At 42.3% G+C, this 12,807-nt stretch overlaps 1 protein-coding gene across 2 annotated transcripts in view; it reads right to left on the bottom strand.

Moving 5' to 3' along the window:
• ptpn23a (protein tyrosine phosphatase, non-receptor type 23, a) overlaps nt 1-12,807 on the bottom strand; it is a 28,398-nt gene that overhangs the window by 1,290 nt on the left and 14,301 nt on the right. For both annotated transcript variants that reach the window (XM_084088254.1, XM_084088253.1), the window contains exons 3-23: nt 12,545-12,672; nt 12,387-12,463; nt 12,193-12,242; nt 10,571-10,702; nt 8,694-8,774; nt 8,428-8,559; nt 8,288-8,335; nt 7,703-7,818; nt 7,530-7,609; nt 6,998-7,112; nt 5,225-5,290; nt 4,998-5,143; nt 4,511-4,816; nt 4,276-4,430; nt 4,020-4,171; nt 3,729-3,908; nt 967-3,589; nt 688-872; nt 494-598; nt 256-394; nt 50-163 (exon numbers count right to left, since the gene is read on the bottom strand). In XM_084088254.1, the coding sequence (XP_083944380.1) occupies nt 50-163; nt 256-394; nt 494-598; nt 688-872; nt 967-3,589; nt 3,729-3,908; nt 4,020-4,171; nt 4,276-4,430; nt 4,511-4,816; nt 4,998-5,143; nt 5,225-5,290; nt 6,998-7,112; nt 7,530-7,609; nt 7,703-7,818; nt 8,288-8,335; nt 8,428-8,559; nt 8,694-8,774; nt 10,571-10,702; nt 12,193-12,228 (4,911 nt within the window). In that variant the 5' untranslated portion in view covers nt 12,229-12,242; nt 12,387-12,463; nt 12,545-12,672. The remainder of the gene's footprint in view (nt 1-49; nt 164-255; nt 395-493; nt 599-687; nt 873-966; nt 3,590-3,728; nt 3,909-4,019; nt 4,172-4,275; nt 4,431-4,510; nt 4,817-4,997; nt 5,144-5,224; nt 5,291-6,997; nt 7,113-7,529; nt 7,610-7,702; nt 7,819-8,287; nt 8,336-8,427; nt 8,560-8,693; nt 8,775-10,570; nt 10,703-12,192; nt 12,243-12,386; nt 12,464-12,544; nt 12,673-12,807) is intronic.

Here is a 12,807-nt window from a genome sequence, read left to right as displayed (position 1 = left end):
ACAGATGTTTGTTTTTTTTAAACAGATAAGCGAGTAAATAAGAGGTTACCTTCAATGCAATGTTGTTTGGGGTCCTAGTGCAAGGGGACATTATGATGCCATGGCGTTGCAGAACCTGCTCTGTATGTTTAAGAACAGCCTCGTAGCAAAATTTAAGGTGAAGCTGTGGAGATTATTTAACAAAAGTACCATTATATTCTATCGATTGAACCTTGAATTGCAAAATGTCAAATCTCACAGCAAGTGAGCAATTACCTTTTCTTGAAGCATGTTCTTCCTCTGCTGCCTCATCTTCCTCACCAGTTGGATCAAGTCAGGTATACCATTGCCAGCCTCAATTTCTTGCAGTGCTGCATATAGCAGACAGAAGGCGCCAGTACGGCCAACACCAGAGCTACAAGAAACAAAATTCTTATACTTTCCTACTTGTGCTTAGCTTTGTCTATTTGTTCAATGTCATTAATAATGTCTGAGGTATGTTGAAATATAGTACCTGCAATGCACCACAACTGGAGTGTGTAGCGGGCGCTGAAGCAGGTAATGTCCATGGACTTCTTGAATGAAACAGATGAGGTTGCTTTTACTCTCTGGAAGGCCCCTTTCCAGAAAAAATAAACCAAAAAACATGAGAAGTGTTTCAAGAGGCAGCAATGTTAATAGATTGACTCTGAATATGTATGTCCTCACAGTTCAGGCCATGAAGTAAACTGGAGGTGTGCAACAGTGCGTCTCAGACTTTGGTCCCGATACTGTAGTCCTATCATGCGCTCTATATGAGTTGGAGTGCTCTTCTGGGTGGTCATGGTAAGGGTGATTGGACCCTGAGCAAGTTGTTGGCCTCTCTCTGATGGAAAGTAACGCAACACCTTTTGCTGGGAATAAAAACACATTGCAAAACTTTATAAATATCAACAGCAACTAATATTCTAGAAATCATCAGGAGGACCCTTGCTAAAGCATATTTACCTTCTCCAGTTCTTGCTCAGACACTAGCATGACAATGACAGAAACCTTCTGCTCATAGACCATGAGCCAGAAGTCGGCTGCGGTGCCAGTGAGGGGAGCCTGTGTTGCAATGAGCCGGGGGCAGTATGCAGATAGGTCCTCAATGAAACTGGCATTGACGTAATCGTCTTTACCAGAGCTCAAGACAACACGATTGCAGTCATAAGGCATCACATCTTGATGGCGGTTCTTCATGGTATAGCAACGAGCAATGGCAATAGAGAGCTGGCGAGTATCCTTCTCCTGTTGCTCCTGCAGTTCTTTCCATTGAATATCAAGTTCTGACAGACCTCTCTTCCCTGTTGGAAGCTCTAAGGATTGGACTCTTGATCGAAACCGTTCTAGCTGTGCACTGAGTTTTGAGACCCTCTCTGGTGCTTGGTAAGGGTCTCCCTGAATGAGTCTCACACCCTCTGCTTTCTTTCTGTAATGTTCCTCCTGAGGGTCAGCTTTGGTGGGTAGTAAGACATTGGCGGTGTCCTTGGTGCCTCCATGCTGGCTCTCAGGGCTTGAGGAAAGCAAGTCATCAGTTCTAGAGTTCTGTCGCTGAAACAAAGTGGATTCAGGTGGAGCTATGGGACCAGTGGGAGTTGGAGCCTGAACTGAGGACTGCGGCAATGCTGCTCCTCCAACTGGGGTAAGAGCAGGAGATGGTCGCTGGGTGACCATACCAAGGGATGGAGGACCAGGAGAGGGAGAAGGTGATGGGGCAGGAGAAGGTAGCACATGAGGCTGTGGTGCTCCTGAGGATGGAGGTATCATGATTTGAGGCCCTGGGGGAGCAGCAGCTACAGGATGCTGCATTGGTCCAGGAGGAATGTTTCCACCTTGTGGACCAGAATAAGATATTGGGCCTCCTGGAGGTAGCTGTTGTGGGGCTAAAGGCTGTGAAGTAGGTATCTGGGATTGAGGTTGCAGAGAGGGCACGGTCTGGTTGGAAACCATAGGAATACCTCCTTGAAAACTCAAAGGTGCAGAGCTAGAAGGAATGGTTGGCTGAGGTTTGTAGATATTATGAGGGAGTGCTGGAGGACAGGACTGGGGAAGGATTTGAGGATGAGGGTGGTTTTGATGTTGTAAAGGAGTGCTGGGGTGCATTTGTGCATGTGATGAGTGTGGGCTATGGGGTACCTGAGGTTGAACAGGAACAGTAGCCCTCAGAGGGACTGTTGGGTATCCTGGTTGTTGGTTGGATTGATGAGTAGGGATTATCTGGGACTGGGGGCAGTGCGATAGTGGTTGGGAGACTGCAGGCATTTGTGGGTGAGATGGAGGAGACATGTGAGTGGATGGCGCAAGCATTTGTGGTTGCTGGGGAGGAGGTATCTGCATATGGGGTGCAGGGCCTAAATGATGAGAGGATGGGTGTATCTGAGGGTGAGGAGCATGGGGCAACTGATTGATGATGGGAGGTGTTTGGGTCTGGGAAGCAGGGGGAATCTGTTGATTGACATGTGTTAAGTGTGGCATTGGCATAGAGGGTATTGGTTGGGAGGATGGAGGCATTTGCTGATTAACATGAGCTAAGTGTGGCATTGACATAGGAGGCATTGGTTGGGGGGATTGTTGCATCTGTGGAGGTATGCCTGGATGTGACATCTGGCCCGGGGTGACAGTGTTAACTTGAGGAGGTCGGGAATTCAGAGCAAATGAGACAGGAGAGTAACCCTGATGGGGCTGCACATGGGTAGCTGGAGCTCCAAACTGTCCTTGGATTTGAGGTTGCTGAAAGTTTGGTGGTCCTGGTTGTCTTATTTGGGCTATATACTGTGGGAATTGAGGCTGAGTGTGCTGTGGCCTAGTCGAATGTCTTGGAATTTGTTGAGTTGGTACAGATGGGTAAAATGGCTGTGGTTGGCTTTGACCACCTTGTTGAGCAAATACCTGCTGGGGCTGAGTTTGAGACTGTGGATGACGGGCTGGCATTGCTTGTTGAGGATGACCCATGGGAACACCAGGTTGTTGCATGTACTGGACATGGGGTGCCATCTGAGGTGGAGCTGCATACACTGATGACACCGGTTGGTGTTGGCCAGGAGGAGGCATAACTGCCTGGGCAGATGCAGGACTGTAACTAGGAATAGGTGTCTGTACACTATCCACTGTAGTGGTGGAAGGTCGGACTGGAGTAATTTGTGGGCTAGGTTGGTTCTGAGAAGATGGAGGGCAGTACCCAGACACAGGTGGTGGTGGAAGGACCTGAGGGTTGGGCATCTGTGGGAACTGTTGCTGTGTGAAACTCTGAGGTGGTGGAAAACGGGAGATTTGAGCAAGAACTTCAGGAGGCGGTAAATTTGGTGGAAATCGGGGTTGCGCAAAGAGTAATGCTGAGCTAGCTCCAGGCCAGCGCAGAATTGAGCTAGCAGCAGCCCCGGAATGTGTTGCAGGATGACCAGATGGTGGAATCGAGAGTTCAGGTGGAAGGCTGCGTAACTCTTCTGGGAGATCTCCACCAAGGGCTAGGATAGCTGCACTCAGCTCTGCCAGTTCAGGGTCTTCGGAGTTGGCAGGATCTACATTTTGGCCTTTCTTCTGGGGAGGCTTTGGGGCAGTGGGTCTTTGGGGAGCCTTTTTCTTTAGCTCTCTGTCACACATTAAGCAGAATCAAATTAATTGGAGGTAATACATCAAACTTTCTATTAAAAATGTTTGACAACCTTTTTTTTTTTTTCTGTGCAAAGAAATATATATGTTAATAGACTGGTGAACAAACTCCTAGTTACCTTTCCATAATGGTTTGTCTCTCCTCCTTTCGGGCCTTGCAGACAGTCTTGGCTCTCTCCAATAAGCGAGAGGACTTTGTTTCCAGATCCTCATAGAATTCTTTGCCCTCCTGAGATTTCTTCATTAGGTCTTCATAGGCTTCATAGGAGGCCACAAGCATCTGTACAGTGCTGTTCCATCTAAAAAGTAAATAGAAACTGTTTATATACTTAAGAAGTATTCTGATGATGCTATACTTGATAAAGTTTTTGCATGTTTGTCACATTTAAATGTTATCCCTTAAGTCATACTTGTGTTCGGTTTCTGTCAGGCCCTTGCGCACAGTGGCATACTGTACATTAGCCTCTGTCAGTGCCTTCAGGATATTCTCTTGAGCTGCCAGATTCTGATCAATGTATACTTTCACCTGCTCATACTTCTTAAGCTGCTCCTCAAATAGTTTCTATGAGGGAAAAGTAAGTGAGCAAAGATAAAACTACAATGCAGTGACAGATTTCTAATAAAAACCCTTTAAAAAGAATTGCCACAGTCATGTAAAGCCCATACCTTCATGTCAGCACGTTCAGTTGTGACCAGAGCAGTAGTAATGTCGTCCTGCTGAATGAGGTCTCTAAGCTGCTTCTCCAATGAGTTTCGTTGGTCCCGCATTTCTTGCACTTTACTCAGAATTCTCTTCATAGTCTGGAGACCTGCCATCTCATCTGAAAATCTCAAAAAATTGTAATTCTCATAAACATACATAACAATGTTTTTTTTAAATATGTCTTAACAAAACACCCACCCTCACTAAGTTGAGGTCTCGGCAATGCCTCTCTAAGAGTGTCTAGTGGTCCACCAAGGAGTCTCAGATTGCTGATGTGCAGATTCATGGCCCTATGAAGTTCTGTATTGGTGAAGCTGGCTTTCTCGTGAGCTTCCAAATACTTTTCCAAGTCCCTCCGCAGCTCTGCCAGGGTTGAGGGCCGATCTGGTATAGCCTGCTTCCCAGCAGCCTCTTCTAGTCTTCTTTCCTCTGCCTCATCCTCATCCAACACATCTCGAATCTCCCGCAGAGAGGCTTCCACATCAGTGAACACACCTGAGAGGACTGAAGATGGAGGAAGAATTTAGACTTTTTCCTGATGCTTAATTGTATATTTTTAAGAGCTGCTTAATAGCTTGAACTGAGAGGCACAACTAGTTTGAATAATCAAAGCTAAATTAATTAGCTTTAAATACTGGTGCAAAATAAAATAACATGGGGGGGACTTCATAAAGACATCACTAACCCTGCATTGATTGGATGAGATTTTTTACAGTGTCTGGTCTCACACTCAACGCAGCACATTTTTCCATCAGCACAGAGGGAAGGGTATTATACAACTCCATATTGTCCACTGACTCTGGGTCCAGACCGAGAGAGTCCATGAATTGTCTATAAAAATATAACATTTAGACATTTAGATACATACTGTCTATGTGTTTCATATACAATATAAAAGCTGTTTGCACTCACTCTAATGTCTCACTCTTGCCATCTATTTTTGCCATAACATCCCGTAGCAGCTTGGCCTTCTCTTCACTGTAAATTTGACAGAAAAAAGGAAGAGGTTTTTTTTTTGCCCCATACTTGATTCCCATCAAATATAGCACAGGGGAATGAAAAAATTATGAGAATGAAGAACTGTAGAATGAGGTAAGATATACTTTAATGTTTTACATCTTGAAGGGTTTTATTTTAGTCTTTTGTTTTCAAGTTTTAGTGTGTGTGTGTGTGTGTGTGTGTGTGTGTGTATGTATGCATGTATATGTATATGTATATGTATATGTATATATATATATATATATATATATATATATATATATATATATATGTATATATATATATATATATATATATATGTATATATATATATATGTATATATATATATATATATATATGTATATATATATATATATATATGTATATATATATATATATATATATATATATATATATATATATATATACACACACACTCACCTAAAGGATTATTAGGAACACCATACTAATACTGTGTTTGACCCCCTTTCGCCTTCAGAACTGCCTTAATTCTACGTGGCATTGATTCAACAAGGCGCTGAAAGCATTCTTTAGAAATGTTGGCCCATATTGATAGGATAGCATCTTGCAGTTGATGGAGATTTGTGGGATGCACATCCAGGGCACGAAGCTCCCGTTCTACCACATCCCAAAGATGCTCTATTGGGTTGATATCTGGTGACTGTGGGGGCCATTTTAGTACAGTGAACTCATTGTCATGTTCAAGAAACCAATTTGAAATGATTCGAGCTTTGTGACATGGTGCATTATCCTGCTGGAAGTAGCCATCAGAGGATTGGTACATGGTGGTCATAAAGGGATGGACATGGTCAGAAACAATGCTCAGGTAGGCCGTGGCATTTAAACGATGCCCAATTGGCACTAAGGGGCCTAAAGTGTGCCAAGAAAACATCCCCCACACCATTACACCACCACCACCAGCCTGCACAGTGGTAACAAGGCATGATGGATCCATGTTCTCATTCTGTTTACGCCAAATTCTGACTCTACCATCTGAATGTCTCAACAGAAATCGAGACTCATCAGACCAGGCAACATTTTTCCAGTCTTCAACTGTCCAATTTTGGTGAGCTCGTGCAAATTGTAGCCTCTTTTTCCTATTTGTAGTGGAGATGAGTGGTACCCGGTGGGGTCTTCTGCTGTTGTAGCCCATCCGCCTCAAGGTTGTGCGTGTTGTGGCTTCACAAATGCTTTGCTGCATACCTCGGTTGTAACGAGTGGTTATTTCAGTCAAAGTTGCTCTTCTATCAGCTTGAATCAGTCGGCCCATTCTCCTCTGACCTCTAGCATCAACAAGGCATTTTCGCCCACAGGAATGCCGCATACTGGATGTTTTTCCCTTTTCACACCATTCTTTGTAAACCCTAGAAATGGTTGTGCGTGAAAATCCCAGTAACTGAGCAGATTGTGAAATACTCAGACCGGCCCGTCTGGCACCAACAACCATGCCACGCTCAAAATTGCTTAAATCACCTTTCTTTCCCATTCTGACATTCAGTTTGGAGTTCAGGAGATTGACCAGGACCACACCCCTAAATGCACTGAAGCAACTGCCATGTGATTGGTTGATTAGATAATTGCATTAATGAGAAATTGAACAGGTGTTCCTAATAACCCTTAAGGTGAGTGTATATATATATATATATATATATATAGTGAAATGATAGTTAGGACTTGAACCAAACCTGTAAAGAGAGGAGGCCTCATGGGCAGCCATTGGCACCAGCTTTGCAAAAATGTCTGGGCCAGTGACACTAGGATCTGTTGGGTTTACAGGCAAAGCTTTCACCAATGGGGCACCTGTGATGAAGGCAGGAGAGTGTTAATCCTTAGGACAGCATTTTCCGGTCACTAGCGAAATTCTGCGAGCATTGTCTATTTTCAATAGAGTAAAGATGTATGAAGCACAGCTCACACAGAAGTCACTTTCAAAACAAACAGCTTTCTGTTGGTCAATGCGGTGAATTCACATGACCAACTTGAAAATGAGTGACACTTGCATAGGGAACTCTTTTGCGCTCACATGAAACTCCTGATCACACGGATTTCTATTGGAATAACTGGATTTTGCTTGTGAAATTTCGCCGAGCAACAGTAAATGTGACCGCACCTTTACTGATACTTTTTTTCATGGAAATAAGCACTTATTCTAGTCATGCCATATAACTAATGAATGACATCACCAAAGAGTACAACAACATATGTTAGCCAAAATACCTTTCACTGAGGTCAATGTCTCCAGAGATGGCACAGATTCATGGTAAATGAAGTCATTGTCTTTTTTGGCAGAATTAAATCTAAAATGAGAAGTGACACAAATGTGTTTCCTGTGACTTTTATAAAGAATGAATGATGTTTTTGGTAAGCTGTTAATAATAATATATGCTTACTTTCCCCCAATGACATCCATGGTAAATTTAAGGGCTTCCTGTACACTGTCTGGCTGACCCTTAGCCATCTTAATTGCTTCGCTGAGTTTGTCTAGTGAGCTTTGAAGGTAAGCAACCTGTTGAAAAATTAAATTAAGTATTAGAGTAAAAAGATTTACAAAACAGCTGGTTCTTTCTAGGTTCATTTCAAAACCATTCTCTTCCTCTGATTAGTTTCTATATCAGGGATGGGCAACTTCGATCCTGCCCTGCAGAGTTTAGCTCCAACCCTAAACAAACACACCTGAACCAGCTAATCAATGTCTTCAGGATTACTAGAAGGCTAAGCGAGTTTTATCAGTGTTGGAGCTAAACTCTGCAGGACAGTGGCCCTCCAGGACCGAGTTTGCCTATCCCTGGTCTATGGTTTCATCTAGAAATGGAAGTAAACAACCAGTAACATTAGTTAGACTGTTCTTCTTAAATAAATAAAAAAAACATCTATAAATGACAATAGACTAGGATGAGATTGAAACTAGTTCTCCATGGCAAAATAGCACAGATAGCACCAACTGAAATTGAAGACAGAAAAAAAGCAGGTTGTACCCTCTCTCCATACTTCTGCTGCTCTTCGGCCTGTTTCCCCATGTGCAACTGTTGAGAGACAAGAGGATTTAGGGCGACTTACTTAGAAACATGTAAAAAATAAATAAACGTGACCATCCTGCTTTGAATAGAAGACTCACATGAGCAACTGCAGCAAAGTAGTAAATCTTCATTTGCACTAATTTCTTCCAGTCTTTCTGTATCTTTCCTAACATTGAAACCGTTTCTGAGTTCTCCAGAGCTCTGCAAGCCTCTTTGTAATAGTCCACCACCTGAAGACAAAAAGATTTCATGTCCAATCAGATGTTAGATTCATACTGCAGCTAGTAACAAACTGTAAAAAAAAATCTTTGCCATGGATGTAGCTTAATTTTAAGGAAATAAATGGTTAAAAAAAAAAAAGTACCTGGGCACTTATCCGTGCAACAAGGAAGCTCTTCCGGTTGTCCAACATAGATTTTTCCAACAGGCACTCTTGGGCCTGACCCTGAAAAGAGCAATTGGTACTTTAGTCCTAATCTACAAAATGGCAAATGAAAAAGATGTATATAACATATATACATTTTATATATATATATATATATATATATATATATATATATATATATATATACAGTGAGGAAAATAAGTATTTGAACACCCTGCTATTTTGCAAGTTCTCCCACTTGGAAATCATGGAGGGGTCTGAAATTGTCATCGTAGGTGCATGTCCACTGTGAGAGACATAATCTAAAAAAAAAAAATCCAGAAATCACAATATATGATTTTTTAACTATTTATTTGTATGATACAGCTGCAAATAAGTATTTGAATACCTGTCTATCCGCTAGAATTCTGACCCTCAAAGACCTGTTAGTCTGCCTTTAAAATGTCCACCTCCACTCCATTTATTATCCTAAATTAGATGCACCTGTTTGAGGTCGTTAGCTGCATAAAGACACCTGTCCACCCCATACAATCAGTAAGAATCCAACTACTAACATGGCCAAGACCAAAGAGCTGTCCAAAGACACTAGAGACAAAATTGTACACCTCCACAAGGCTGGAAAGGGCTACGGGGAAATTGCCAAGCAGCTTGGTGAAAAAAGGTCCACTGTTGGAGCAATCATTAGAAAATGGAAGAAGCTAAACATGACTGTCAATCTCCCTCGGACTGGGGCTCCATGCAAGATCTCACCTCGTGGGGTCTCAATGATCCTAAGAAAGGTGAGAAATCAGCCCAGAACTACACGGGAGGAGCTGGGCAATGACCTGAAAAGAGCTGGGACCACCGTTTCCAAGGTTACTGTTGGTAATACACTAAGACGTCATGGTTTGAAATCATGCATGGCACGGAAGGTTCCCCTGCTTAAACCAGCACATGTCAAGGCCCGTCTTAAGTTTGCCAATGACCATTTGGATGATCCAGAGGAGTCATGGGAGAAAGTCATGTGGTCAGATGAGACCAAAATAGAACGTTTTGGTCATAATTCCACTAAACGTGTTTGGAGGAAGAAGAATGATGAGTACCATCCCAAGAACACCATCCCTACTGTGAAGCATGGGGGTGGTAGCATCATGCTTTGGGGGTGTTTTTCTGCACATGGGACAGGGCGACTGCACTGTATTAAGGAGAGGATGACCGGGGCCATGTATTGCGAGATTTTGGGGAACAACCTCCTTCCCTCAGTTAGAGCATTGAAGATGGGTCGAGGCTGGGTCTTCCAACATGACAATGACCCGAAGCACACAAGCCAGGATAACCAAGGAGTGGCTCTGTAAGAAGCATATCAAGGTTCTGGCGTGGCCTAGCCAGTCTCCAGACCTAAACCCAATAGAGAATCTTTGGAGGGAGCTCAAACTCCGTGTTTCTCAGCGACAGCCCAGAAACCTGACTGATCTAGAGACGATCTGTGTGGAGGAGTGGGCCAAAATCCCTCCTGCAGTGTGTGCAAACCTGGTGAAAAACTACAGGAAACGTTTGACCTCTGTAATTGCAAACAAAGGCTACTGTACCAAATATTAACATTGATTTTCTCAGGTGTTCAAATACTTATTTGCAGCTGTATCATACAAATAAATAGTTAAAAAATCATACATTGTGATTTCTGGATTTTTTTTTTTAGATTATGTCTCTCACAGTGGACATGCACCTACGATGACAATTTCAGACCCCTCCATGATTTCTAAGTGGGAGAACTTGCAAAATAGCAGGGTGTTCAAATACTTATTTTCCTCACTGTATATATATATATATATATATATATATGAAAGCAGTTGAGTGAAACTAACACATGATCATACCAGCATGAGGTTGATGTTGAGATTAAGGATCTGGTGACTCATGTCCACACTGAAGTTGTGACTGAAGTGATCGCGCAGGTAGGTAAACGCTCCAGCTGAGCACTGAAAGTGTGTGCAAGATACTTTCATTCCCTAACAGTGAGGGGAAGAGTGAGAGTTAGGACCATAGAAAAAAAGACTTTTACTGTAAATTGCCGTAATTAATTGTGAGTTCCAGACATAATTTTAGGATGAAATCTCAGACTTTTCCTACTTAGTCACAACCTCGCACAGCACACCCACAGACCGTCCACAATCTGTTCGATGACTGTGTCAGATTTATATTGCTCAAAAACTCTAAAGCACTTTCTGTGTGTCAGGTAAAAAAAATAACCATGTACCACTATGAAAATCTGTTCTGAATTCGTAGTGGTTCATTAGCTTTGTTCTGTAAATATGTTATAATTTTACTATTGATAATGTCTTAAAGTCCGCATGAAATGGAAATTCACACTATTTTCTAAATGCATCTTACTGATCTTGTTGTGAACATTTCATCCATGCATAGGTTTCATTTTTAACTAAAACAATTTTACCTCAAAATTTTCAATCAAAATTTCATATGACTTGCCAAACTTCGAAAACTTTAGATGTATTCGACTTCATGCCGCACTGCGCAGACAGTTTATTAGTCCTGAACTGAACAAACCGATCGGCGAGAGTTGCCGCTTGCAGTCGAGGGCGGAAATGAAAACAGACCCGTCAAGTCAGACACTTTCTGCTTCCCGTAGTGATGCTTGAGCAGTGTTTGCATACTTTATCACAGACAAAGTGGATTAGATGCAATATTTGTCAAAAACACAGACATTTCAGACGTTTTCATGAAGCAACAGAAATCTTGTTCATGTTCTGTACGAGAATAGTTCAAAATTAGCCTACACTATTTAAATACCAATAAAGTGGGTATATATATTTTTTATCAGTTTTATTTTGATAAAACATTATGGTAACATGAAAAGAGCTTTTACTGTTATAAAAACATGGATTTGTGAGCATTAGCGGAACTGAAGGTGTCAGAATAAACATGAAACACACGTCATTGTTGTCATCAGTGAATCCGGCCAATCGTGGAACCGCTGTGTCGTCATCAGAGCTTGACAGTCACTCTGAAGAATCTGGCGTCAACGCTGTCTGAAGTCAGACAAAATTTGTAACCGGCATGCACCGCTTCAAGTCAGACGCTGATCGGTCTGCGAAGCATGAAGTCGAACACTCTCATTTAAGTCTGCTTAAACCCGACCCCTTTCTAGCAATCAACTGCAAGCTCGCATTCCAATCTGCCTCTATCCAATCAACAATCGGTGAATAGAAACAATCACCCATATTATATTTTTTCAATAATCTGTCTCATTCGGATGTACGTCACAATTCGGAAGTAAATATCTGTCGCTACTTCCGTTACATCGCAAATTTAACAACACACCAAAGTTTGAATTTTCTCTAAATTAAAATAGAAATAGAAATAAATAATCTCTCAGCCTGACGATGTGAATATTTCAGTTGAACCAGCAATTCCTATATGGCGCGCACACTGCATTAAAATCACATGCCATTTAAATGATTCCTTCTGCAGTTCAGCTCACCTCTTCAGACACCCTGTTGTCCATGGCTCCCAACATTGAATGGAGTGCTCCTGCAGCATGGGAAACATGACTTGAATCAGGAAACAGGCCTGATCTTGAACAATACCCTCTTCTCAACAACACACTCGTTATTTATCGCAGACAATGCAGTCATTGACTAGAGGAATAATACGTATCAGTCTAGTACTACTCACCCAAATTATAAAGGATGCAGGCCTGCTCGTAGCAGATGTCATCATGGGTCACTGTCTTTCCAGAAAATATCTCTGTCCTATATATTAAACCAAAAAAAAGTGTAAGGGGAAGCCGAAAGGCAAGCACACAAGTAAGATGGCTGGTTTGGAGCCCTCACCAGGAGATAGGGACAGCAGCTTCCTGCCCAAATCCCAGAGGCACACGACTCTGAATATAATGCAGCTGCCCGAAGTACTTCCTTAAGGTACTGCAGCCCTCAAAGTCACGTGTGACATTCACAGCACTCTAGAAAGACAAGACAATGCAGAGAATGTAGAAAAGGTATGACCATAGACTTCACGTATACCTGTGACTGAACTGGTTGAGCATGGTGCTCGCAAAGCTAAGATAGATTTTCAGGGAAGACACATAAGGATTAAA

The sequence above is a fragment of the Abramis brama genome (assembly GCF_963993115.1).
Source record: "Abramis brama genome assembly, chromosome: 17".
Lineage (NCBI taxonomy): Eukaryota > Metazoa > Chordata > Actinopteri > Cypriniformes > Leuciscidae > Abramis > Abramis brama.
This window is presented reverse-complemented; position numbering and strand designations above follow the sequence as displayed.